Below are 24,639 nucleotides of genomic sequence, written 5' to 3'. Positions count from 1 at the left end.
ACATTTTTCAGTCGTGAAAAATATTTCTTACGTCTTTCTCTTTTCCACCTCCTTGTTCAAATCGACTGAAATCAACCCAGAGCAAATTCTTATAATTTTGTTTTCTAAATATATATTAATTGGTCCATCATTGTGAAAACTGTAACACTCCACGTGTGAAAATAAAACAGTTCAGATTCCATTTGGCACTTTGACATCAACTGATTGATTTACAGCTGGACAGGACAAATAAAAAATGTTAAAAAGTCAGATATGTCTGTCTCCAGGCCTCGGTATGCTAAATGCTAACTGTTAGCATTAATGGATAGTTAAAAAGGGATTGAAGGAGAAACTCTAAAGACACCCTCCATGTTTTTTGGTACAACTCAGAGATGGGAATCTTTATAAACAGCAGAATAATCTCAACAATGAAGTCGGATTTTTGTGGAATCAGATTTGAGTCACTTCCAATCTGATTGATTTGATTCTAGTGAGAACAATTTACCAGCCCAGCAGGAGCTTCTCTGCTCCCGGTGGCGTAAGATGTTACAGCACAGGGTGTACTTAGTTTTTAGAAACACGGTTGTGCCACTGAAACCAGCTAAACATTAATCTGCTTTTTGTCTCTTCCCTTCTGCACAACGGCGCATTGAGGCCACTGAAGATGGGAGAAAAGTAAATTGCTGTCAAAATAAGTCAAATTTTGAAATTGATCTCAGAAATTTTCCTGAAAAAAAAACATGAAAATTTGGGAATTTCAAGTCAACAAATTTTAATTTAAAAAAATTCTTAGGATTTCAAAAGTAATTTTTTTTTTTTACATTTTTGAAACTAATTTCCATGTTTTTCTAGAAAATCTCTAATTTCAAAATTTGGGAATTTTTTTTTCTAGAAAATTTCTGACTTTTCAAGCTAAAAAAATTTCCAAAAGTCAAAATGTTTTAAACTTTTAAAACAAACATTTCAAAAAAAAAATTCTGGAAATTTCCGATTAAAAAAATTGACTTTTTTATCTCAGAAATTTTTCATTTCAAAATTTCAGGGTTTTTTCAGTCAAAATTAGACTTTTCAAAGTCAGAAAATTTCCAAAATTTGAAAATTTTTGACTTTTGAAACTGACAGATTTGCACTTTTTGGGCTTGTTTTCCAAGTTTTCTGAAATAAATCTCAAAATTTGAATTTAATTTAAAATTACCTATTATTGACTAATAATTTTTTGACTTTTCAAACACGGAAAATTTTCAAAAATCAAATATTTTTGAAATTTCCATAACCTTGAAAATTCTGGAGATTAATCTTAAAATTTCTGAGTTTTCTGGATGAAATTTACTCTTCCTTTTCTTCTTCCTCTTCATCTGGTCCTGATGCGCCATCGTTCTCCTGCAGTCAGGTAGCTGGTAGGCGACACATTCGCCATCATTACTACAGTATTTACATGTTTCCATGACAACCTGCTGGCGCTAACATGTTTTCAGGCGGCGGCTTCCAGCAGGTTCATCACATCTGAGACGTCAGTGAGGGAGGTCAGTCGCTCTGAGGAGAAAATCAGATAAAATCAGATAAATAAAGGAGATTTTATTTGGAAAATATTAACAACATTATGACTTCAAATCTGAAAATTATGACTGAAAGTCAAAACTACGACCGTCTTTCATAATGAAACTGAAACTCGTAAAAACGACTTCCTGTTGGACTTTCCTTTCAAATGAGTTCCCATAGTTACAGGACTTTTGGAAAATAAAAGTTAGATATTTTTTTACTACAGGAAATTTGATTCCTTTTTCAAAAACTACATTTTATTTCAAATTTCAGGCTTTTAAAGTAAAGAAAAGCTGAAAACTGTTATTAATCTGTTTTATTCTGAATACTGACGTTGTTTCCCGTTAATCCCAGTTTCTCCGTGACCAGGTCCATCCTGGATGTGAGCGCCGCCATCGACGTTTCCATCTGCAGAACCCGCCTGCTCAGCCTTTCAGGAACAAAATGGGTTTTTAATCCGTTTCATCAGTCCCGTTTCATTTTCCTTCCATGAATCTGTTTTTACCAGAGGAACTGTTCCTGCGCCACGAAGCCTCGACTTTTTTCATCGTCTGACGCCGACCGACTCGCCGGAAACTCGTTTCCAAAGTTCTTTCCCAAGTTGTTCAGCTCAGAGTTAAGAGCATCCTGATTTTTACACACAAATCAAGCAGAATTATTTATTTATTTGTAATTTGTGACGCTATAATCACAAACCTCAAAATATTTATTGAGATTTGGTTTATCACAGCAAATCTCAATAAATATTTTGGGATTTTTAAAATCCAAAAAGGCACTTCGACCCTCAGAATTATGACTTTAAATCTGACAATTTACTAAACCGACTTCATAATTCTAAATTATGACTCGAGTCATAATATTTCCAAAAGTTGCAATATTTTTACTTTTCAAACCTAAACACAGTTGAAAATTCCTGAAATTAATCTCCAAATTTCTGATTTTCTTCTAGTAAATTTTTAACTTTTCAAACTCAGTAAATTTCTAGAAATCTGACATTTTTGACTTCTGAAATTCACACATTCCCAGGTTTTTCTTACAAAAAATTTCTGAGATTAAACTCAAAATTTGGGAGTTTTTTTTCTAGGAACTAATTTTTTCCCCACATTTTCTGAAATAAATGGAAAACTTTTCCTAGACACTGAAAACAGACGGCTGATTCAGTCTGAAACAAACCCGTTTTCCGTCCAGTTCGATTTTCATCCTCGTTTGTTCGTCCTCGTCCAGAACCTGGTTCCCGTCTCGGTCAAACTGTGAGAAAGCTGCGGATATTTCTTTATCTTCATGACCCATCCTGCAAATTCAACACTACTGTTAGACAGGATTTATAATAATAATAATAAATTGTAATGATTTTCTGCGTTTTGCCTCTTACTCTTTAAGAGTCTCTCTGAAATCCCTGAATTCGATTTCTCCAGATCCGGACTGTAGAGCTTTCTGAACGTCTGATATTTTCTCCTTTTTTAGTTTCAGCTTCATGAAAGTCTTCATGTAGCTCTGGAGTTTTAAGGAATCCGTGTCGTTAGTAATCCTTGTGTGGATATTGGATGATCTCATCTGGTCCGTACCTGTTTGATGAGGTCAGTAATCTGCAGCTCGTCCTTCTGAGACGACAGCTCCTCTTTGACCTCCGAGTAAGTGTCATTGATGATGGCCAGGAACATGTTCTGGAAGGAAAAACACATGAACCACCGCTCAGATTTAGCCCTCAAATCAAACATTTGGTGCAGAAATTCTTACCAGCAGGACAAAGAAAACAAAAAACACGTAGGTGATGAAGTAAATGGGCCCCAGGACTCGGTTTGCGCGGTCGATTGCGTCGTAATCGAAGTCGCCGAGAATTATCCGGAACTGCGTGAAACTGCAGCAAAAGGAAAATCAACGGTTTAGTTTTTCCAGTTAAACTCTGTGTGGTAACAACATTTACAGCGGTGGGTAAAGTACCCAAAAATATTACGCAAGTAAGAGTAGAAATACTTCAACATATTTTTACTCAAGTAAAAATAAAAAGTAGCCGCTCTTAATAAAAACTGCAGGTGTGTTTCTGGTGAACTTTAAATTAAAACATGTTTGTTTCTCATTCAGTGGGTAGAAAATACAGAAAATTTAAGAAACACTTCAAAATAAAATTACTCAAGAAAAAGTAAAAATACAGCACAATAAAAGTATTTTTTTTTTTCAAAAGAGTGAATGTAACTAGTTACCACGCAGCTCTGGATATCTGGCACCACTTACATGCACTTGACGAAAGTGCTGAAAGATTCGACCTCGGTTCCAAACAGCAGGTATCCAAGCTGCGCGTAGGCGAAGAAGACGATGAAGAACATGATGGCGAAGCCCAGGATGTCTTTGGCGCATCGGCCCAGCGTGGTGGACAGCTGCGTCATCGTCTTATTGAAGCTGATGTATTTGAAAATCTACAAAAAAACCCCAAAAGGTTTCTGTCTTTTTTCCTTTGATACCCTTAAAAGTTACAGCTAAAGGCTAATTTCAATATGGCGTCATGCTAACTTAGCTAGCTGGCTATCCAAACCAATCTGGCCCTATGTGAAAAAGTATCTCTCCTATATCTTGCAACTCTTCAGCAAGATATAGTTTGTGTGTAAATTAAAAAATTATTTGCATGAGAAATTAGACAAAAAAATGTTTTTGTGTTTTTGCAGTGAACTGCCTTCAGTGGCCTCCAAGGTTTAGAAGTGAAAACATTTTCACACTGAGATACTGGTTGCTTTTTCTCTTATTAAATGACATAACTATTTAAAAATTTCATTTTGTGATTATTCATATTATGTTTATTTTGAATAGGTTACTAATTAAATCCCTATTTTACCAACTAAGGATTTGGTTCAGAGCCAAATATTCAGTTAGCAACCAAAAGCTACCTAGCTACAAATGTTAGCTTGCTGAGCTAAATGTTTAGTTAGTAAATGAAATAGTTGTCACTAACTAAATAGTCTGCAAGCTAAATCTGTAGCTCAAAGCTAAATGTTTATTTGACAGTTAAAAATATTTAGCTATGAGCTAAATGTCCAGATAGCAACCAAAATAGTTAGCTTGTTAACTAAATGTTAAACTAAATATTTATATTTAGTTTCAATATTTCTATATTTGGCTTATAGACTACATATTAAACGTTTTATGAGCAAGCGACAGAGTTAGCTTGTTAACCAAATATATATTTAGTTGCTAACTAAATGTGCAGCTAAATATTTAGTTCAAAAACTAAATATTTCACTTGGAACTGTGAAATGTATGAATGAAAAATTAATAACATTGTGAAAATAGGACATTTTAAAATGAATTCCTATTTTTTCTCTTATGAAAAGCTAAATAACCCAGATTACGTCTGTTTATCTTTGTCAGAGTTTACTGATCTGAAGGATTTAAGGAGCCTGGAAACTTTTTTAAGTGTAACAATAAGCTGTAAAATATGTGAAAAGTTGACCTTGATCCAGGCGAAGAACAAATTCACAGCATTCATGTTGTTATACTGGGTTTGCCAGAAAGCCAGGAATTCAAAATCGGCGTATAAATCCGGCTGTTCCAGCAGCGACCCGAGCAGATTATCCACTTTGATGGTCCGGAAGACATTGAAGACAATCGCAACGATGGCGAGCTGGAGAGAAAGACGCCGTTACTTCCTTCAGAACGAAAAGCGGATCTGAATCTGGACCTGAATCCTTCTCCTACCAGTATGACCAGTATGTCCAGGATGTTCCAGATGCTTTTGAAATAGGCAAACTTGTGTATCCGCAGCTCCAGAATCTCCTCCACGATGTAGTAGAGGATGAACACGCAGAAAACCAACTCGCAGCCGAGGACAAAGTAGTCCCAGTGGGTGATGTAGCGGATCAGTTTGACGGTTCTGATCTGGTAGGACGGGACGGCGCCGCCGGTCGCTGGGAACTCCACCACCAACCTGAGAGACGAAAACCAGCCGGTCAGAGAGAACCAAAACGAGTTTGTATGCAACCAAATCCAAAATAAATAAAAGGAATTCCAGCCGTTGTTCCTCCAAACGGCTGAGCAGAAAAACACAGAAAACCTTCTGATCATGATAAACAACAAACCACTTTGGGAATCTGCTCTAATCTGTGTTGTACTGTGATGCAACATTCATTAAAATACAGTAAAAAGTAATTTCATACTTTCATTTGTGTTTTACCTGCTTTGAAAAACAACCCAAGACCTCATGAGAAAAACCACTCAGTCGTTTTCTGGGAGTAAATTAATGTTTTTACTCCTCTACGCGCTGCACAGTGGCTTCTGGAAAAGGCAGATGTTTGGTTGTTGACTTACCACCCAGAAACCACTTTCTGCGTTCTTGCTTGTTGTGCAGAAGGTTCCACTGCTGCTTTTCAAAGATGTACTGTTGTATATCATCTACGAGTGACTTTACGCAAAACAAATCGGATAGATGTGTTTTGTATAGGCCATATAGACCCATCCTAACCTGTTCAAGGAAGCATAATGGATCACCTTTAAAGTTTGTAATGCAATAAAATGTTGGAAAACTTCACCTGACGACACAGAACATGTTGATGTTTGCATTGTAGGCTGAGAAGTCGATGAAAACCACCCTGGTTCCTCGGTCCAGCCAGAGGTTGTCTATCAGTTCTGCCAGGATGTTGGCGCTGTCCTCCTTGGTCCGGCTCAGGTCCTGGTAGAACCCGGCTCCGCTGTAGGTGGACAGGAGGCCCCAGTAGGAGGAACCTTTGATGTCTTTCTCTGTGTGGTAGCACCACCTAGAGGAGGGAAGGTTTACTTCTCTCAATGCTGCCGCAACAACTTTTATAGATATATCTATCTATATCTATAGATATATAGATAGATATATAAATATATATCTATATATATATATATGAGGTGCCGTTTGTAAAGTGACACCAATCTGGGCTGTTTAGCCTATCGTAGCCATATTTCACCATTTCATTCATACATTTATAAATGTCGTCATTTAAAATTAAAATTTTAATTAGTGAGCTAAATATTTACAAACTAAATATTTAGGTTCATGTTTAGTTAACAAGAAAAATATTTAGGCAGCTAACTGAATCTTTAGTTTACCAACTAAGGATTTGGTTCAGAGCTAAATATTCAGTTAGCAACCAAAAGCTACCTAGCTAGAAATGTTAGCTTGCTGAGCTAAATGTTTAGTTAGTAAGTGAAATAGTTGTCACTAACTAAATGGTCTCCAAGCTAAATCCGTAGCTCAAAGCTAAATGTTTATTTAACAGTTAAAAATATTTAGCTACGTTTGGAGGCCCTCAGTCCTCGACGCGGCCGTCGCGGGTTCGATTCCCGGACCCGATGACATTTGCCGCATGTCTTCCCCCCTCTCTTTCCCCCTTTCCTGTCAGCCTACTATGATAAAAAGGGACACTAGAGCCCACAAAAAGGACCCCATGGTGGGAGAAAAAAATAAATAAATATATTTAGCTATGAGTTAAAATCTAGATAGGAACCAAAATAGTTAGCTTGTTAACTAAATGTTAAACTAAATATTTAGCTCAGATCTAAAGGTTTAGCAAGAAAGCAAAATAGTTAGTTTATGAAAAATATATAGTCTATAAGCTAAATGTTTAGGCCAGATCATAAATGTTTTCTTTGTTTGTTACCCCTCCAGTGGGTCTTCTGTGGGCTCCACTGTCCCTTATATGAAAGTAGGCTGACAGGAAAGGCGATGAAGAGGGAGGAAGACACGCGGCAAACATCGCCGGGTCCGGGAGTCGAACCCGCAACAGCCGCATCGAGGACCCAAGGCCTCCAAACATGGGTCGCACCACCCCCCAGATCGTAAATGTTTAATGAGCAAGCTAAAGATTTAGCTTGCTAAATACATAAATATTTAGTTGCTAACTAAATATGGAGCTAAATATTTAGTTTAACAACTAAATATTTACCTTGGAACTATGAAATTTATGAATGAAAAATTAATACATTGTTAAAATATAACTTTTTAGAATGAATTCCTATTTTTTCTCCCATGAAAAGCTAAATAATCCAGATTATGTCTGTTTATCTTTGACTGTGCTGCTTCTTAAAGACACCCCATCGTTTTCGTTGTTTCATAGGAGATGAGAAGCGGCGTACGCAGAGCCGTTGATGAGGCCAAAGCTGAGGTCGTCCTCCTTCTTCTCGTTGTAGACATCAAAGCATTCGCCAATCTCATCTTTGAAGTCTTTATGGACTTTGCAGGAGTTGTTCTTAATCTTAATCTGCCTCATCCGGGGAACTCCGAGCAGCATGTTCTCATAGTAGATGAACGACTGGTCTCCGCTGTCCAGGGACTGGTTGTTGTACCACTTGGTCCAGTAAAGCCCGTCCAGTAACGGACCCTGGGCGAACTGATGTTACAGAGAGAATAAGACGGAGACTGAATTTAACTTTAACTCATTTTCTCATTTGTACAACAGTGGATTAGAGCCATTGTACATAGAAAAAAAGGACTAACTTTAACTTTGAGATAAAATTTTCTAAAAGAAAAAAACTCATACATTTCTGAGCTTGAAAAATAAGAAATATGGTAGAAAAGAATTTAAAAAACATTATATTAATCTCTTTTTTTATTAAGGAAATTGTGAAATCCAAATTTTGGTAGAACAAAATTTAATAATATTGAGACTATTCTCAGAAATATTCTAGAAAACATTTGGAAATTTCTGAACTCCAAAAGTTGAACATTTTTTACCTTTGAATTTCAGACATTTTCAAAAGTAAAAAAATGTTAAACCTTTCAATTTCAGAAAGTTTTTGTATCAATCTTAACATTTCAAATATTTTTTCTTGAAAATTTTCAACCTTTAAAACTCAGGAAATTCCCTAAAGTCAAAAATGTGACTTTTGAAGCTCAGCAATTTTTCTAAGATTTTTAAAAGAGGTTTTTCAAGCTATTTTTTCACCTTTCAAACTCAGAAACATCCTTGCTCTTTCTAGAAAAGTTTTGGTATTAATCTCAAAATTTCTCAGTTTTTTGGCAGGAATTTTCTCATTTTTTCTTCTATCTACAACAGCCCTGATCCGCCATCTTACATTTATATCAGCAAACCAAACCTTGAAAAACAAACGTGAAACTCACGTCCCAGAAGTCGGTCATGGTGCCAATGGTCTGAAACGTGACTCCATTTTGGCTGGCCGAGCCCACAAACAGATCCGTCATGGCTTTGGTGAAATAATAGCTGCTGGAGCTGGTCATACCGTAGGTCACTGAAAGCACATCAACGTAATCACATTGTTAACACCTGGCTAGCTCCCAGATAAGAAAACCGCGGGCTTTGTTCGGGTCGCCGCTGCGGCTAAAAGGATCCAGATTAGTCCCGGTAATTTGTTTGGATAAAGCATGTCGGCTGAAGCAAACAGCCTCGTCAAACAATGAGAGTCCAACCCGCACAAAGCCACAAAAAGAGCTAAATGCTCTTATCGCTAAAAGCCAAGAGAGCAGCAGCACTCGTTTCCCTTTCATTCTAAAGCTCAGCTGGACAAAACAGCAACAAGAGCGGCATTGAGAGGAAAGTTTCCCGCTGCAATTAGTCTCAGATTTACTCAAATACGCAGAAATACCCATTGGAATTATGTAATCATCTTCTATAAAGAGGTAACATTAAATTTAGACAAACTCTGATTTTTTTTTTAACCGTTATTTATCCCAGATGTTCTCTCTGAACATGCTAACCTACACGCTGATGCTAATTCAAGTCGCAGAATTATTGTTGATTTAACAAATTAAAGAAACAGCAACAGTTAAAAAGAAAAACAAACAAAATGTTAGATTATTATTTGAAAAAAAAGAAAACAAAAAACATCAACTAAGTTGAGAAAATAATTTGCCACCCTGATTTATATGGCGGAGCAAAACTGTCAAAATTCAAAATGGAAGCAGAAATATAGACTTTCCTCTTCCTTTACCATATACATTCGTTTTCAGTAAGAAATGTATATACTTTGTTTTTCCTTTTTCTTATTCATGCAGTGTCACCAGAAAATGTATATATTTTCTTTTGTGTTTTCCATTGCGTTTGTTCTTTTTACATGGCTTCTTCTCTTTTTACTTTTCCTTATGCATTTCTGCCTCATTATGCAAATGAGATGAAAACAAAAAAGTGTAAAGATCATTTTATCAAAAATGTAGTTCATCCTACTCTGAAAAATGTCAAAATAGATACCGTGTCATACCACTTTACTCCTCAAGAACTTAAAATACAACATGGCAGCTGCTGCATAAAATAAACTGTAAGAAAAAGACAAATGAAAACATCACAAATAAAAGGAAGACGTATAAGTAACATTATTTTATTGGGAAACAATAAAATGCAAAGAAATAATTGCTTGTAGCACAATTGTGGGCACAGTTTCAAAATAAATACAGCATTATTTTTGTTTTTTATAAAATCAAACTTCATATAAAATGTTTATTAGTAATTAATTTCTTAATTTAGCGTGACACCGGTGTTTTTCAGTTAGCTTCAGTGGATTGAACCAGAACTCAACTTTATCTAAAGAAGATGGCGAAAAGAGATGTTTAAAAAAAATCTGAGGCTGACGTCATCAAGTTACCATAGCAACCATTAGACACTATATGCTAAACTCAGATGAGACAAGGTTTGAGTTCTTTCTTCTGTAACAAACACAGAAATGACACGTCTGCTTAAAGCACCAAATGCTGATGATGAGGTTCGGTGGAGGAACTGTGATGCTGCGGGAACCATTTTAGAGAAATCCTTAAACTTCCAGAGAATTTTACACAAAGATTTGGTGCATTCTAAACTAAAAACAATAAAATCTGCACTAATTTATATATACACATAGTTCCATATTTCAAAATAGATTTATTAATTTTTTTTTTTAGATTTTATATTTAGGTTTAAAAATGTAAATAATTCGACACTTATGTATATATCTTTTTAGAATTGTTATCATATTTACACTGATATTTTAGCAAAACTGAAAATATATAAGTCAAAACTGTACAAAAAAAACATGTGAGTCTTATAAATATGTTTTATCCAAAACTCCTCCACCACTATAGGCAATAAAATATTTATCTTCTTTAAAAAAATTTATCAAATTATTTTTTTATTTGCATCTTTTAATGTACATTTCTGATTTTGTATTTAAAAAAGGCTTAACATTCTACAGATAGAAAATCTGTAGAATGTTCAATTTTGTACCTGATTAATTGATTAATAGACTTATTGATTAACTGATTACTAAAATAATTGTCTGCACCTTTAGATTTATTTAAAAACAAACATTAGCAGGATGAAACTATAGCAGAGGCATACAGTGGTTATGATTTAAACCTGTTCAGAAATTCCAAGCACTTACAGAGACAAACATCCAGCAGGAACACCAGGTAGACCAGCAGCTCCCTCAGAGTGGTGCGGATGAACTTCTCCCTGTTGTTGGACGTGTTTTCGGTCCAAGCTGTTCCCCAAAACGCTGCGGGAAACATACATGCACAACGGCGATTTAGTCACTGTGTAAAGGGGAAAAGTAAAGTTCCACCAGAAATTTTTAGATTAATATCAGAAATGTTCAAGAAAAAAAAAGGAAATTCAATTTGAAAAGTTTATTTGCTGAGAAAAAAATCCAAATATTTGAGATTAGTTAAAAAATATTTTATAGAAAAAGACATTGACATTTCAGAGTTTCAAAAGTTAGAAAATGTTGCTAGGAAAGAATCACAATTTTTGAGAATAAACTCAGAAATATTCTAGAAAAACACAGAATTTATTATTATTTTTACATTTTCCGAGTTTCAAAAGTTGACAATTTTCTACCTTTGGAAATTTTGTTTCAAAAAGTCAAAAAATTTTAAAATCTGGAAATTTTCTGAGTTGCAAAAGTCAAACATTTTCCAATTTTTAAACTCTGAAGTGTCCAAGTAAAAAATTTTGTAAAAAATTTCTGAAATTAATCTAAACTTTTCAGAATTTTTTTTCTATCTAGTTTTCAACCTTTGAAACTCAGAAATTTCCAGGTCTTAGCATATTGGAAAATTTCTGAGTGTTCGTTTTCTGTCTCTAATAGGTAAAAAATTTAAATTTAAATTTAAAAAAATTCCTTTCCACCATTTTTCCACAGATAACACTCATTATGCAGATAGAAGTCGATATATTTTTTGTAAAACTGAGTTTAAATGTTTCCCCACCTTTGATAAAGCTGCAGCAGCCTCTTGTCTTCTTCACCGGACTCTGGTCGGAGCTACCCGGTTCATCCCGGATGCGGTCCAGTTTGTAGTCCCGGTCCATGGAGGCCGGCTGGGGGCTGTAGATGGTGCTGACCAGCGGTCCAGGGGAGCCGCAGTAGCCGTGGTTCACCCAGCCTCCGTCCGTCATGGCGTCCAGCTCGGACTCGGCTCGGCCCGTCAGGTGGCTCTCGGCCCGGTTGTTCAGACTCCTCATGCTGCCGGACAGTTTGCGGGAAAAGTGAGTGCGGGGCGGCAAGTTGCGGCTTTTCAGCACCTGCCGGAGGCACGATGATGATGATAGAGGGATGACATCAAAGGGATGAAGGAGGAGCTTTTGTGGTAAAGCTCAAACTAACATCCAGAGTTGCGTAGTAACTAGTTACATTTACTTAAGTAACTTGAAAAAACAGAAAAAAAAACCTTCTAATACTCTGTAAGTTTTCCTTTTACATGAGTAATTTTATTAGAAGCTATCGCTACCGTCTGCACTTTCTGTACTGAATGAAAATCAAACCAGTTTTAACCAAAGAATTCACCAGACACAGACACACACCTGCAGTTTTGGTCAAAGTTTCATAAGTTTGAAATTGGAAAAAAAAACTGATTTGGAAACATTTTATTTTGTCTGATTTTGTTATTTTTGTTATGAATTATTGTCATTTTGGTCCTTAAAATACCAAAAATTCCACTTAACTTTATAATTTGGTCCGTGTCAGTACTTGAGTAGGCTTTTTACCAAATACTTTTTTACTCTTACTTGAGTAATTTCTTGGATGGATACTTTTTATTTTACTTGAGTAATTATTGGATACTTTATCCACCTCTGAGAGAATATCATCCGTTAGTATAACGACAAAGATAATCAAAATGGTTTTGATTATTTCTTTGTTTGTTTTCCAACATATCTCTGTTTCAGTTTATTGTTTGTGTTTGTTCAGTCAAGTCAGTGTTTCTTTCTGTTTACTTGTCAACTAAGTCTATTTTATTTTATTTTTTAAATCCCACGTTAATGTCAGATCCTGGTAACTTCAGCAGCTTTGGAATTTTTTCTCTTAATTTTAAGATATTCTGGAAATATTGTCTCTATTCTGTTAACATTATTTAAAATTGACATAATTTACATCGTGTTATAATATTATTCCCTTATCAAATACATACCCAGAGTGCCGCTTTGACTCTTTTATGCCTGTTGCAGAAATCCTTTAATTTCCATGACAACCATTCAGCTGTGCAAAATGCCTGGGTGGACCTAGCCCCGCCTTCCAGGTGCAGCTCCTCCCCCACTCAGATCCTTCAGACTAGCCAGCAGCAATCAGCAAACATCTAAATGCTGGTAAAATTGTTGTTAAAGGGTCAATAGAGGAGCCATGTTGTGATGACTTCCTGAAGGTGGAGTCTCAGAAAGAGCAGGAGTTTTTAAAGAGACAGAGGCCTAATTACAAGATGATAAAATATTAATTCAAATTTCTTTTAAGTCATATTTGATATATATATAATTTCTATAACAACTGTAGGTTACTTGACTGTGCTGTAAAATGTTACTATATCCCTGGAAAATACAAAAGATTGCAAAAGCATTGCAGTTTCTGTATCACCTTTTTTTCTTTCTTGGAAAAATACTTCTTATTTGTAATAGGTGTTACTTTTTCTGCCAAATTAAGTTGTTTAACTAATCCAAGGTTACAGCTACTGAGGGACATTTCAGTGAGTCTGACCCTCTCTGGTAATCAGGGTTGTCACTATCGATTAGCATCTCGGGCGCCAACAGGCCCCATCGAGGAAATCAATTAATTGCCCGTCGATTATATTCTCTGTCACCAGCTGCTCACTTGTGACTGAATTAATGAGGGGAGTAATTGAAATGTCACTAAGGGTCTGTGCCCCATTAGCATCAGACACCTTTGACATTCTACTCTCCTTTAGTCTTCATTAGGTATGCAAACACTCATCTGGAGTGCTTTTTTTTTTTTGTTTACATCCTGTAATCTCATGTATATTATAAATATTTGTAACCCCTTTTGTGTTTATCTAACATCCAGTAGGATAACCTCGCAACAAACACACTCAGGTTCACTCTATTATTATGTCCAACAAGAGAGAAAATCAAGCTAAATTCAAATTCCAAACTATTTGATTGATCCCAAATCAGGTGTAACCTCAGTCCAGATGTTTCTGTCCCAGTTACTGATGACAACAGAGCTGACTGTGATTTCATAGCAGTATCTAACATAAATTTGCATCATTAATCCACATAACAAATCTCATCCTTAACATAAATAACAACAAATACTTTTTAGTACAGGAAATAAAAACCACACACATTCAAAACTATCACACAGTAACTGAAACATTATTTTGCATATAAAATTAAAACATATCTAACTAGAGAAAATCAGTCTCTGCCAGTATACATTAAATAAAAACACAACAAACAACCCTAAACAAATCTATAGCGCAATGGCTGCCAATGAACAGTTAACAGCTGTAAAGTTAAATGCACCTTAATTATATCAGTTAAAAAATACATATACAAAACATGGCAAAATTACACTTTGAAACCCTGAATACAATTAACTTTGTCTAAAATAACTGTTAAAATATTAATAGTCCTAAAGAACTATAGAACAGAGAGCTGATTCTGTCCACCTTATTCCTAGCCCCCAATGAGGCTTTGCGTGATTAATGGGCGCGATTTCCGCCACAAACCGGAACCGCCATTTGTTTACATGTTAGCAACTCCCTAAGTCAGAGATTTTAGGCTATAAAATATGTGGGGACGTCAACTAACAAAGCTTAAATGTGACAATATTGAAACCTACAGCGATTGCGGGGAGGTATGGAGACTTGAAGAAATGGCCGCATTGCTTCAAGTCGCACTAGCATATGTAGCTACCCGCATTAGCATATGTAGCTACTTCTCTGACTCAGTTACTTCGGATGCAGATGCGTGTTTTCTTCGGTTGGCTTTTTATCCACACAATAAAATGAGCACACATAAAGCATTTTGGGTTCTCTCTTCAAGTTTAGAATTTTAAGCCAAATTCTTTTTGTTTGCTTATCTGTTGGTGGACAATAAAAACAACCGCTTTTGTTTTGAGAAGACGTTCAAAACACACTTGCTGCAGCCACAAACTAAACGTGCTCCGATTATTAGAGTACAGCCAGCGCAGGACAACAGTTACCAGAGCTCCGCAAGAGCATCTTGCAACACTTTCCAGTGGCAAGTTGGTCTCTATAACAGGTTAATGTGTGATTCCGTTCGGTTCTAGTCCAGTGGGGAGATCCTGCGGTCATTTCTCCGCTGATTTGACACTCAGCAACAGAGAACCTCGAGGTTCTGGTTGTGATGGACTAAATAATCCCAGATGTTTTATTTTGTCTTATAAATCAGTGTTTCCCAACCCTGGTCCTCAAGGCACACTGCCCTGCATGTTTTAGGTATTTCCTTGCTTCAGTGCAGCTGATTTCAATTGATGACTGATTAACAGGCGTTTGTTGAACTGCAATCAGTTGAATCAGGCACATTAAAGCAGGGAAACCTCTAAAACATGTAGGACAGTGTGCCTTGAGGACCAGGGTTGGGAAACACTGTTATAAATATATTTTGCTGGCCCAATCATAATGACAAAGACTCAGATCATAACCTTTATTTTTTTTTTTTTTTATTTAAACGAAAAATAAAATTGACATCACACCAAGCTAATATTATGTAGTTCTGGTGTTTTATACTGTCGGCACAAACCTGCAGCTCAGATCTCTGACCAGCTTCTCTGCTTTTCTCTTCGAAGAAACGAGCTGCTAGCGGCGCTGCTAATTCACGGTCATTCCGTTACAAAACGTAACGATCGTGGTCCTGTCGCTCTCCGTGATTAAACTTATAATTATGATCCTCTGTACTGAGCAGCTCTCTGATAGCAAACCGTGTGTCCGTAAAGAAGTTTTACTAAATGTTGTATTATAACCGAATATAGACTAGCAAAAAAACCTAAAAAAATCACTGAAATACTGCTACTTCCGGTGGGCGCCGGAAGTAGGACCCATAATCGTTTCCCTACTAAGCCTCCCAGGAATAAAGTGGATACTGAATGGTGACAAAAAGGAGAACGGGAGCCGTCAGTTACCGGTTGCTATGGTAACCACCAACCGTCAATAGCAAGTTCGCATAACTTTGAAACGAACTTGAAGAATAAATAAACAAAATTTTGACACACTTCACATCTATGATATTGTTAAAATGTTACATAATAGGTATATTTTCTCTCATTTATGTTCTCTTTTTAGACTTTTAATAAACATTTTTAGATAAAAACATCGGGGGAAAAAAGGAAGCAACTCCACCGCCTGTTAGCTGATAAAAAATTATTAACCTTATTTGAACGTTAGAGTTAATGCACTGCGTTTAGGGAGGTCTGTGTTTGGGTGTTCATGCTTCAGTGGCTCTGAACACAGCCATTACACACGGCCATTATCACGCAACAGAGTTTAATTTCTTTCTCCCCCGCCTCCCAAGCTAGGACCTTGGCACGTATGCGTCCTTCATCTGCTGCTTGTGCCACCGCTCAAACGGTCACAAGATCTGATTTAAGGGAAGTCAAGGCTTAGATTTGATAAATATATATAAACTTTATTTAACTTCTTAAAGTTAAGTCAGTTGTACAAATTAAATCAGTCGTTTTTGGGTGTCCTTCCGGAAGTTTCTCCATTAAACTCCATGGAGTAAAAACTTCTTCCTAAATGTACAGTTAATCCCAAAATGGCTTAAAGTTACCATACAGGGCAGTGATATCCAAACTTTTTGTCATGTTAATTCTAAAAACTACATTAAAAGTTTTTGCAGTTTTTAAATTTTTTTTTACTGCTCAAAAATAGTAAAATAGTACAATAATTCTAATTGAACAAGATTTTTTTCTTTTGTAGAAAATTGAAGTTTAAATCATTGTACATCCAAAACCTAAATAGCTTTTTATGTTAATAAAAGAAAGTTTTAAAACTTTGCAAACTCTTTTGGGCTCAGATGAAAAAAATAAAGAAAAAGTATTTGGATTTTTCTCTGCAATAAGAACAAGGTATGGGTCGCACTCTTTTTTTAAAATGCTTGCTGTATCAAAGTAAACTAGACAAAAGCTGATTTTTGAATGGTATGTAAATGCTTCTGTCACATTAATTTATTGTCCTTTGAGAGAATGCTACCTTATTTGGTTTCATAAACAAATTTCTTGAATGAAAAGATTTACTTTTCATAGAATAACTTGCTTATGTGTTTAGCATTCCTTTTTTATTTTTTAAAACTGTCAGTCCTGAGCATAATTATTCAGTCTTTCCTTATTCTTTTACATTTCTACATCCAAGGATGCTGGATATTTCTTTAAATATCTCAATAATGATTGAAATTTGTTTAGAAAATCCAACTGACGCCTCAGTAAAATGGGCTGCACTCGGTTTTAAACTGGTTTATTTTTATTTTTTACTCCTCTGGTGACATAGAGAATGCGTGTTATCTGAGAGCCCAGCAGCTCTGGGTCAAAGGGTGATTTACTCCTCGGTACACTCTCTATGTTATCGCTTGTTTTAGCCGCTCAGCGTCAGTTTGGCACTATTTAACAGAAAAGCCTTTCAGTTGGAAGAAATTAATCAACTGGGACCAGATATGCAACTATCAATTAATGAGTTAATCTAAAGATGACTGATTTTATCAATCGATTAGGAATTAATTGATAAGCAGACATTTGTATCAAGACGGCCGACTGTATTTCCATAACTTAAATGGCTACATTTTTCATAATATAGTGAATGAAGAAAAAAACATTTTATCATTATTTTGTGTTAACGGTACAATGTCCTGATTAATAAATAGTGACTAAAAGGACTTTTAAAAGATATTTTTATGTATAGAAGTGGAGAAGTCAGACGAAGTTTCTCACAAAATAATTTTATTCTTTATGAACATTTTTAAACAAAATAGAAGTTTGTAAAAAATAAAATCTATATTTAAACTCTACAGACATGCCATCTTAATTCTCACAAAGATTGTCTTACAATTTGTCGCAGATTGCACCACATTACTTTTTTTTCCAGGGTTGTTCAAAAAACATCCCCATGTTACATTAATGATATACAGAACTTACACAACAGAACCTTTTCTATCAAAAACAATATGCAAAAAAATGTCCAAAAAACAGAAGCCTCTTTGAGGCTTAATGAACTGCAAAATAAATACAGAACAGAAACAATACGAATGTATTTACTACCTGGAAGGAAGACCTTCACATTGTCCAGCAACATGGCCGACTTTCAGAGGCAAAACTTGGTACTTTCTGAAACTAAGTAGGCTGCCTCTGTTACAGTAAACATCATTTTTGTATGAACAAACAGCTTACAAAAACAAAAAAATGCTGACTTGAAACTATTTTTACACCTTTTTTATGGCGCCCTCTCCGCAGCGCCCATAGCGTTACGCATGGACGTGATGGCCGTCGAACTCATAAGAAAAGTTCGAGTGGACGTACTCCTGTCCTGCCGGATGCTCGTACCTCATCAGGCATGAGTAACTTTCCGGCTGCATGACATCCAACTGCAGGTCCAGCCACTGCCGGTGGGGGGCCGCGGGCCTCCGGGGGTCAGTCAGGATCCTGTTGAGGGCCACGATGTAGCTGAGGGCCATCTGCAGGGTTTCATACTTGGACAGTTTCTTGTCCTGGCCCCACTGCGGAACCACCTTCCGCAGGCGGTCGAAGGCCGTGTTCAGCCCCTGCATCCTCTTCCTCTCCCGGGCGTTGGCCGCCATCCGCCGCCGGGTGGCGGACTCGAATTTCTCCGGAGTCTTCGAATCCGGCTCCGAGGATTCGGATCCGGAGTCGCTGCAGCTGGGACTTCGAAGGGATTTCATGATTCAAAGGCTAAACCAGTTCCAGTTCCTCGCTGGATTTTGAGCTTTTAGCTCCAGAAAGTGTGACGAGTCGGAGCTGCTGCGGCTTTTATAGGGCGGAGGGGATGAACAGGTGGCAGCAGGTGGAGTCCCGACTCCCTCCACGGGGAAACACGGACCCACACCCAATCTCAGCACACACCCACACTAACAAACCCTAATGAAATTTTAATTATCACGGTCCGGCCGTGCATGGCTTCACTTGGAGCCATGTGTCACAAACACCAAAAGTCGACCATCTGGTAGCGCTGCTGGCCCAAACAAACATGCAGAGAGGCAGCTAAACTGGACATCATGCAGTTTCACTAATTAATTCGGTAGCAATAATAATTTAATAATCACATCTATTATTATTGTCATTTTTGCTTCCTGATTTGTAAAACTTTGGGAAAAGTTGAACCTTTTCTTTGTAAATGGGATCTAATCTGCGAGAACCGAAGAAGTAGAATAAAGTCGTAGCATTACGAGAATCTTAAGTATTTATTCTCGAAATATTACGACTTCTCATATTACTACGACTTTATTCTTGTAATTTTATTTTTCCTTATCGCACTAATACTCCATAGAAGTATCTACTCAATTATATTTACTTGAATAACTTTTTAAAAGTTCTTTAGAAGTAGTTTTACTATTACTTTTACTTGAATAATTGTAATTGTAAACTGCTGCTTTTCTTATTTAAATGAAAATTCTGCATACTTTGTCCAATACTAGCAACTTAAAGAAACATTTTAACCAAAAAATATATATAAAAAAAAATAGATGCACAGCTGCAGTTTATGTTAAAGTGAGACCTCTTGTTAATACACCATCTTTGTTCTAATTGAGATTAATAAGATAAAGTACTATTACTTATTGTCACTAGAAGTACATTAGAACATTCTAATATACACATTATTTACTGTAAGTGTTGATTTTTAACGTTTTAAAAGTATTTATTTTCCACATTCCATTATTTGCACATAACTATATTTGTTTCTATTTGATGACATCACGTTTTACTCTCACTTGAGTACTTCTTATGGTGATAATCTGAGATTAGCCTGAGGCAGCAGAAGTGTAAGTGAGGGATTTAACCAGCACATTATGAAAGGATTATTGCTTTTACACAATATGGACCAAGATGTTGTAGAAACTTAAAGCTGTTGGTTCAAATCCCTTCATGTTGCTTTGTTCACTGTTCAGGAGACGCATTAATGTGTCTGGTGTTGTTGGTGAACACATGATGCCAAATGAATAATTGATCTGTGAAGTGGTGCAAGAAGTAATACGTCCGTCCATCTGTCTGTTGTTTCCATCTGCTGAAGCCTCAGGAACAACTCACACAAAACTGTTAGCATTTAGCATTTTAACGTTGCTGCTTGTTGACATTCAGATCATTTATTCCACTGGAAAAAATAAAAACAGATCATATTCTAACATCAAACTCAGAGTCATAAGTGTTCATAAATAAGCATTTGCAATAAAACGGATTAAACGATTAATCTGCTTAATCGTGATTAATCAATTATTGAAATAATCGTCAACCAATTTAGTAATCGATTAATCGTTAACTAGAGCACACACATGAAAAAAACCAATCAGAGCAGAAATTTAACCAAAATTGTATATAAATACATACATTTTGCATTTAAGATAAAAAAGATTATATATATATATATATATATATATATATATATATATATAAATATATATATATATATATATATATATATATATATATATATATATATATATATATATATATATATATATATATATATGTTTTAGCGGAAATGCCTCAAGTGGCAATTTCAGATTCACTTGTTTCAGATTTACTAAAGAATCATGTTAAAGGGCATGTTGTTGCATTTTAAGCAGTGAAATGTTTATTTTCTTTAAATTATTTCTTTATTTGTGTCTTTTAATGCATTTCTAATGTTAAAAAAGGCTGAAAGGATTAATCACGATGAATCAATTATTAAAATAATTGACAACTAATTAAGTAATTGATTGTTAATTAAAGAACAGAAACTTTAAAAAAGCCACTGGGAGAAAAACCATATTCAGAGCAGCCAAAGCTGTAAAAATATACCTGTTACATTGAAATACAATAATTTCATTGAAAAATTATCCTAATTTTGTTTACTTTCATTTTGCAATATATTTCTAATATTATATAAAAAGACTGAAGTGCTTAAATTAAAATGTGCAGAATGTGGCATTAATTGTCAAAATCATCAACAGAATAATTGATTACTAAAATAATCATTAGTTTCAGCCCTAAATGAAAATAAAATCAAATCAATGTTCAGTACTGAATTATCCAAAATACTTTCAAAATTGTAAGAAATATCCATTAAATTAAGAGGAAAATTATAAAAATTTGAAGGAATTTGAGAAATAAGCAACATTTCTTTGATAATTGATCAGTAAAATATTTCCTTTTATTAAACTCAAACATATTCTCCTCAGATTAAGTTGCAGAGGCAGGTTATGAATGATTAATCTCCCAGATTAATGCATGTCGCTGGTAGCGGGTCATGCACACACGCTGATGCTGTCTGGTCACTTCGGGATTGACCGGTTCACTGTGCATTTGGGCATATAATCCCATCCACCAGTCGGTTCATTTATTACAGATTGACAGAGTTTGCCAGCTGCTGCTCGTCCTGTCAGGCCTTTACGTGGCTCCGTATTCTCTGCCGTGATTGGCTGATTTAGGCACTGATGGCTGAGTGATGCCATATGTCACAGCTGAGGAGTGAGCGGCCTCCGTGACAGAAACACGTCTCCGTATGGAGGAGCTGAGATTAAGGAGCGAAGCGTACGCTTCAGAGGAAGAGAAAGTGTTACCCAGGATTCATGGATTAAAGATGTTTGGATTAAACCGCAGAATCATTTTCTAATAAAACAGCAGAAACAAATTTATTTACTTTTTTGAACTTCAATTTTCACTGAAGAAGTTTGACTTTTAAAATCAAAGTATAACTGCTACCAAAATAAAACTACAGTAGTTATGATTGGAAATATGAAGCAGGAAGATACAGGATGTCATTTTATTGATTAAAACAGAAACATTTGAACACTGATTTAAAGCTCACAAGAGAAACGCCCAGTTAGCAAGTAGCAGCTGGTCAGACGGGGCTTTGACTCTAATTAGGTCATGAAAGGTGAATGTGATTTTATGCCTGTTTGAACTCCAATCCGCTCCAATTGGACTGATTAGCGATGCTTAATTGGCTTCTGAGTTTTCCCATTTTCCATTGGAATCAGTTTGAACCAATAGAGATACATAATCGGAGGAAAACAGGCTTCTAGTAGTGATGGATTTACATAAATATCCAAATAAACAAGTCAATAAATAAATACATAAAGTTTCAGGAACTTTAAGGTTCCGGTAACATAAGTTTCTGAAAGGTTTTAGTAAGCTTAAGGTTTCAGGAAGATAACCTAAATGTTGCAGAAAGTAACCACAAAGTTCAATAAATACAAAAAAGCACCAGAAAGAAACTTTAACATTCTATGGACATAACCAGTAACTTCTAAAATGTAACCTTAAACTTTATCAAACAAACTGCAAGTTCGGGAAAGTAACTTTAAGGTTCCAGTAACATAAACTAAGTTTCTGAAAGTAACCTTCATGTTCAATAAATATAACCTGCAAATACTAGAAAGTAATGTCAAAGTTTCAAAAAGTAATCTCAAGGATCCAGGAATACAAGCAGAAAGTAACTCATTCGTCATCCAACATGTTAATCTGTAACTAATCTGGAGTGACTGATTTAAAATTACATTCATTTAGGGAATTTATTACCAATCAAACCTGGAAAATTCAAATTTGCAAACTGGATTTATTTAGCAGAATAAACATCCCACTGCTTTGCATAAATATAACTTTATTCTGAGATGGACAAACGTATTTTACAGCAACTTTACATCATCTGATCGACCTCCAGACTCGATTTTATTAATCAAAGTCTGTTACTGCTACCAACGAGCGGAAAAGGAAAATAAAATGTCTTTATTTCTAATGCCAACTTACTTCTCCAAACTTCCAACTTTTACTGTGAATTTATTTCAATAGATACATTTCTGTCAATACGAAGCTCAATTAACTCAAAGAAAGAAAGATTTATAATAAAAGAAAACATTTTCAGTGGATCAACAACAAGCCATCAGCTAAACATGAATCAGCAGAGCTGGAGTTTATCCTTAAGCTGCAGAGATGCGTGCAAATTAAAAAATACGGAGCTTTAACGTGAACCAAAAAATCAGAAACAATTTTGTTGAATGAAGAAAAAATCTGCAGAAAATATTCCAATACAGCAGAGAAAAGGAAAAATTACAGACACTTTTCAGACACTGGTGTTTTTACACCTTTCCTTTTACAGTTTATTAAAGCAAAACATCAGAAATTAGCTTAGGACAAGAAATTCATGTCAAACCTGCTATAAAAACAACTGAGGAGCAATTAAATTTCTTTAGATTTCATTAGAAATAAAATAGAAAAGTCACTTATGGCAATCTTTAATTGCTTTTAATACAGAGAGAATATAGATGCAATCTGAATTTGAAAAACATTCAGGATGACATTTGGACCTTTTGGTTTTCCATAATTTGTAGTAGCTTCTGTTTTAGGAAAACTAAAATATTTTCAGAGACTTGCTTCTTACTGAGCGCATTTTAAACCCTTTATAAACAACCAATGAAGACGAATAAATATTAACAATAAAATTCACTTAATCCAAGTTGTTTACATTAATTTGTAGGAGAAAAATACTTACCAGTATTTTATTTAAAAAAAATTTTGATTTTATTTTTTATAAATAAAAGTCATGCATCTATAATTAATTTTCCAGTGAAAAAATTTCTTGAAATTTTCTTATATTCCACACAATAAAGTTTCCAGTGAACATAAAAATTATGTGTTAAAACACAATTTTAAATAAATTTGCAAATATCTCAAACATTTTCCTAATCATCATAATAATGTTTTTGTGTTCAGAATTTTGAAGAAAGAGATTAATTTAATAAAATTTGGAATTAAAAGGTGGAAAAACCAAAGTACTGGGAATACATTGGAAAAAAACAATCCTGTTTGTTTAATTGTGTAACTTTCTGAACATTTTAGATTCAAAACAACTTTACAAACCACAGTTTTACTTCTACACAAACATTTCACTCATCACAGCTTAAGTTTGTGTCTCTGCATTAATGCACCAGAGGAAACTGAGAGCTATCAGACGCCAACATCTTCAGTCTGTTATCTCTGCTTTTTCGGGTTCAGCCAATCAGCAACAAGGAAAATATGTTATTGGCAGCCAATAGAGTTTCATATCCCGCTGTATTAGGCCCACTGTAGATATAAAAAAAAGGACGAGTAAATTTCCGCTAAAAAATTCTGAACTTGTGAGATTAATCTCAGAAATCTTTTAGTGAAAAAACATGAAAATGTTTTGAGTTTGAATAGTCAGAAATATGCAAGAAAAAACTCAGAAATTTTTAGTTTATTCTCATAAATTTTCTAGAAAAAAATAAATACATTTCTGAATTTGAAAAGTTGAAAATTTACTAGTAAAAACCCCCAGAAATTTTGAGATTACTCAGAATGTTTTTTTTTATGTGTAAATTTTATTTCCACATGTTTGACTTTGGGACATTTTCAGTTTTGAAAAGTCAAAAAATTGTAACTTTTGAAATTGAGAAATTTCTATTTTTCTTCTGTAAATTTTTTAGATTAATCTCAAATTGTTGAGTATTTTTTTCCTCGTACATTTTTGGGTTTTGGAGGTCAAAAATTATCAAGTCTTTTTTTCTAAAAAAAAAAAAAAAAAAAAAAAAAAAAAAAAAAAATTCAGTCTCAAAATTTCTGATTTGTTAAGCCAAAATTCTCTATGGTTTTGTTTAGAATACAGCTGGATATTTAGCATTTTCTTTTGCACTTTTAATTTATGCTTATTGAAAAAGGGGCATATTTTCAGGGAATAATCTATTGCTACTTCCCATTAAAAAAAAATCTGACTAGTTG

At 35.0% G+C, this 24,639-nt stretch overlaps 2 protein-coding genes across 6 annotated transcripts; both read right to left on the bottom strand.

Moving 5' to 3' along the window:
* Positions 1-734: 734 nt before the first annotated feature.
* pkd2l1 (polycystic kidney disease 2-like 1) lies at positions 735-15,621 on the bottom strand. 5 transcript variants are annotated; one of them, XR_006372531.1, is made up of 17 exons: positions 15,447-15,621; positions 11,666-11,919; positions 10,840-10,953; positions 8,594-8,721; positions 7,609-7,862; positions 6,036-6,260; positions 5,206-5,434; positions 4,961-5,131; positions 3,751-3,932; positions 3,256-3,376; positions 3,084-3,182; positions 2,891-3,012; positions 2,692-2,809; positions 2,024-2,145; positions 1,852-1,948; positions 1,445-1,512; positions 1,022-1,373 (listed from the first exon to the last, which is right to left on the bottom strand). XR_006372531.1 is itself a non-coding variant. In XM_044135974.1 (16 exons), exons 2-16 carry the CDS (start codon positions 11,916-11,918, stop codon positions 1,504-1,506), a joined length of 2,244 nt encoding a protein of 747 aa, XP_043991909.1. In that variant the 5' UTR covers position 11,919; positions 15,447-15,620; the 3' UTR covers positions 735-1,503. The 5 variants fall into 5 exon arrangements, 4 of the variants coding, with proteins under 4 accessions (XP_043991909.1, XP_043991912.1, XP_043991910.1 ...); XM_044135974.1 differs by having other exon boundaries at positions 735-1,512; positions 15,447-15,620; XM_044135975.1 differs by lacking the exon at positions 15,447-15,621 and adding an exon at positions 14,887-14,967 and having other exon boundaries at positions 1,022-1,512.
* Positions 15,622-17,720: 2,099 nt separating this feature from the next.
* atoh7 (atonal bHLH transcription factor 7) lies at positions 17,721-18,802 on the bottom strand. Its single transcript, XM_044135972.1, has one exon. It carries the CDS (start codon positions 18,588-18,590, stop codon positions 18,156-18,158), a length of 435 nt encoding a protein of 144 aa, XP_043991907.1. The 5' UTR covers positions 18,591-18,802; the 3' UTR covers positions 17,721-18,155.
* Between the last annotated feature and the right edge of the window lie 5,837 nt (positions 18,803-24,639).

This window comes from Gambusia affinis, linkage group LG13 (genome assembly GCF_019740435.1).
Source record: "Gambusia affinis linkage group LG13, SWU_Gaff_1.0, whole genome shotgun sequence".
Classification (NCBI taxonomy): domain Eukaryota; kingdom Metazoa; phylum Chordata; class Actinopteri; order Cyprinodontiformes; family Poeciliidae; genus Gambusia; species Gambusia affinis.
This window is presented reverse-complemented; position numbering and strand designations above follow the sequence as displayed.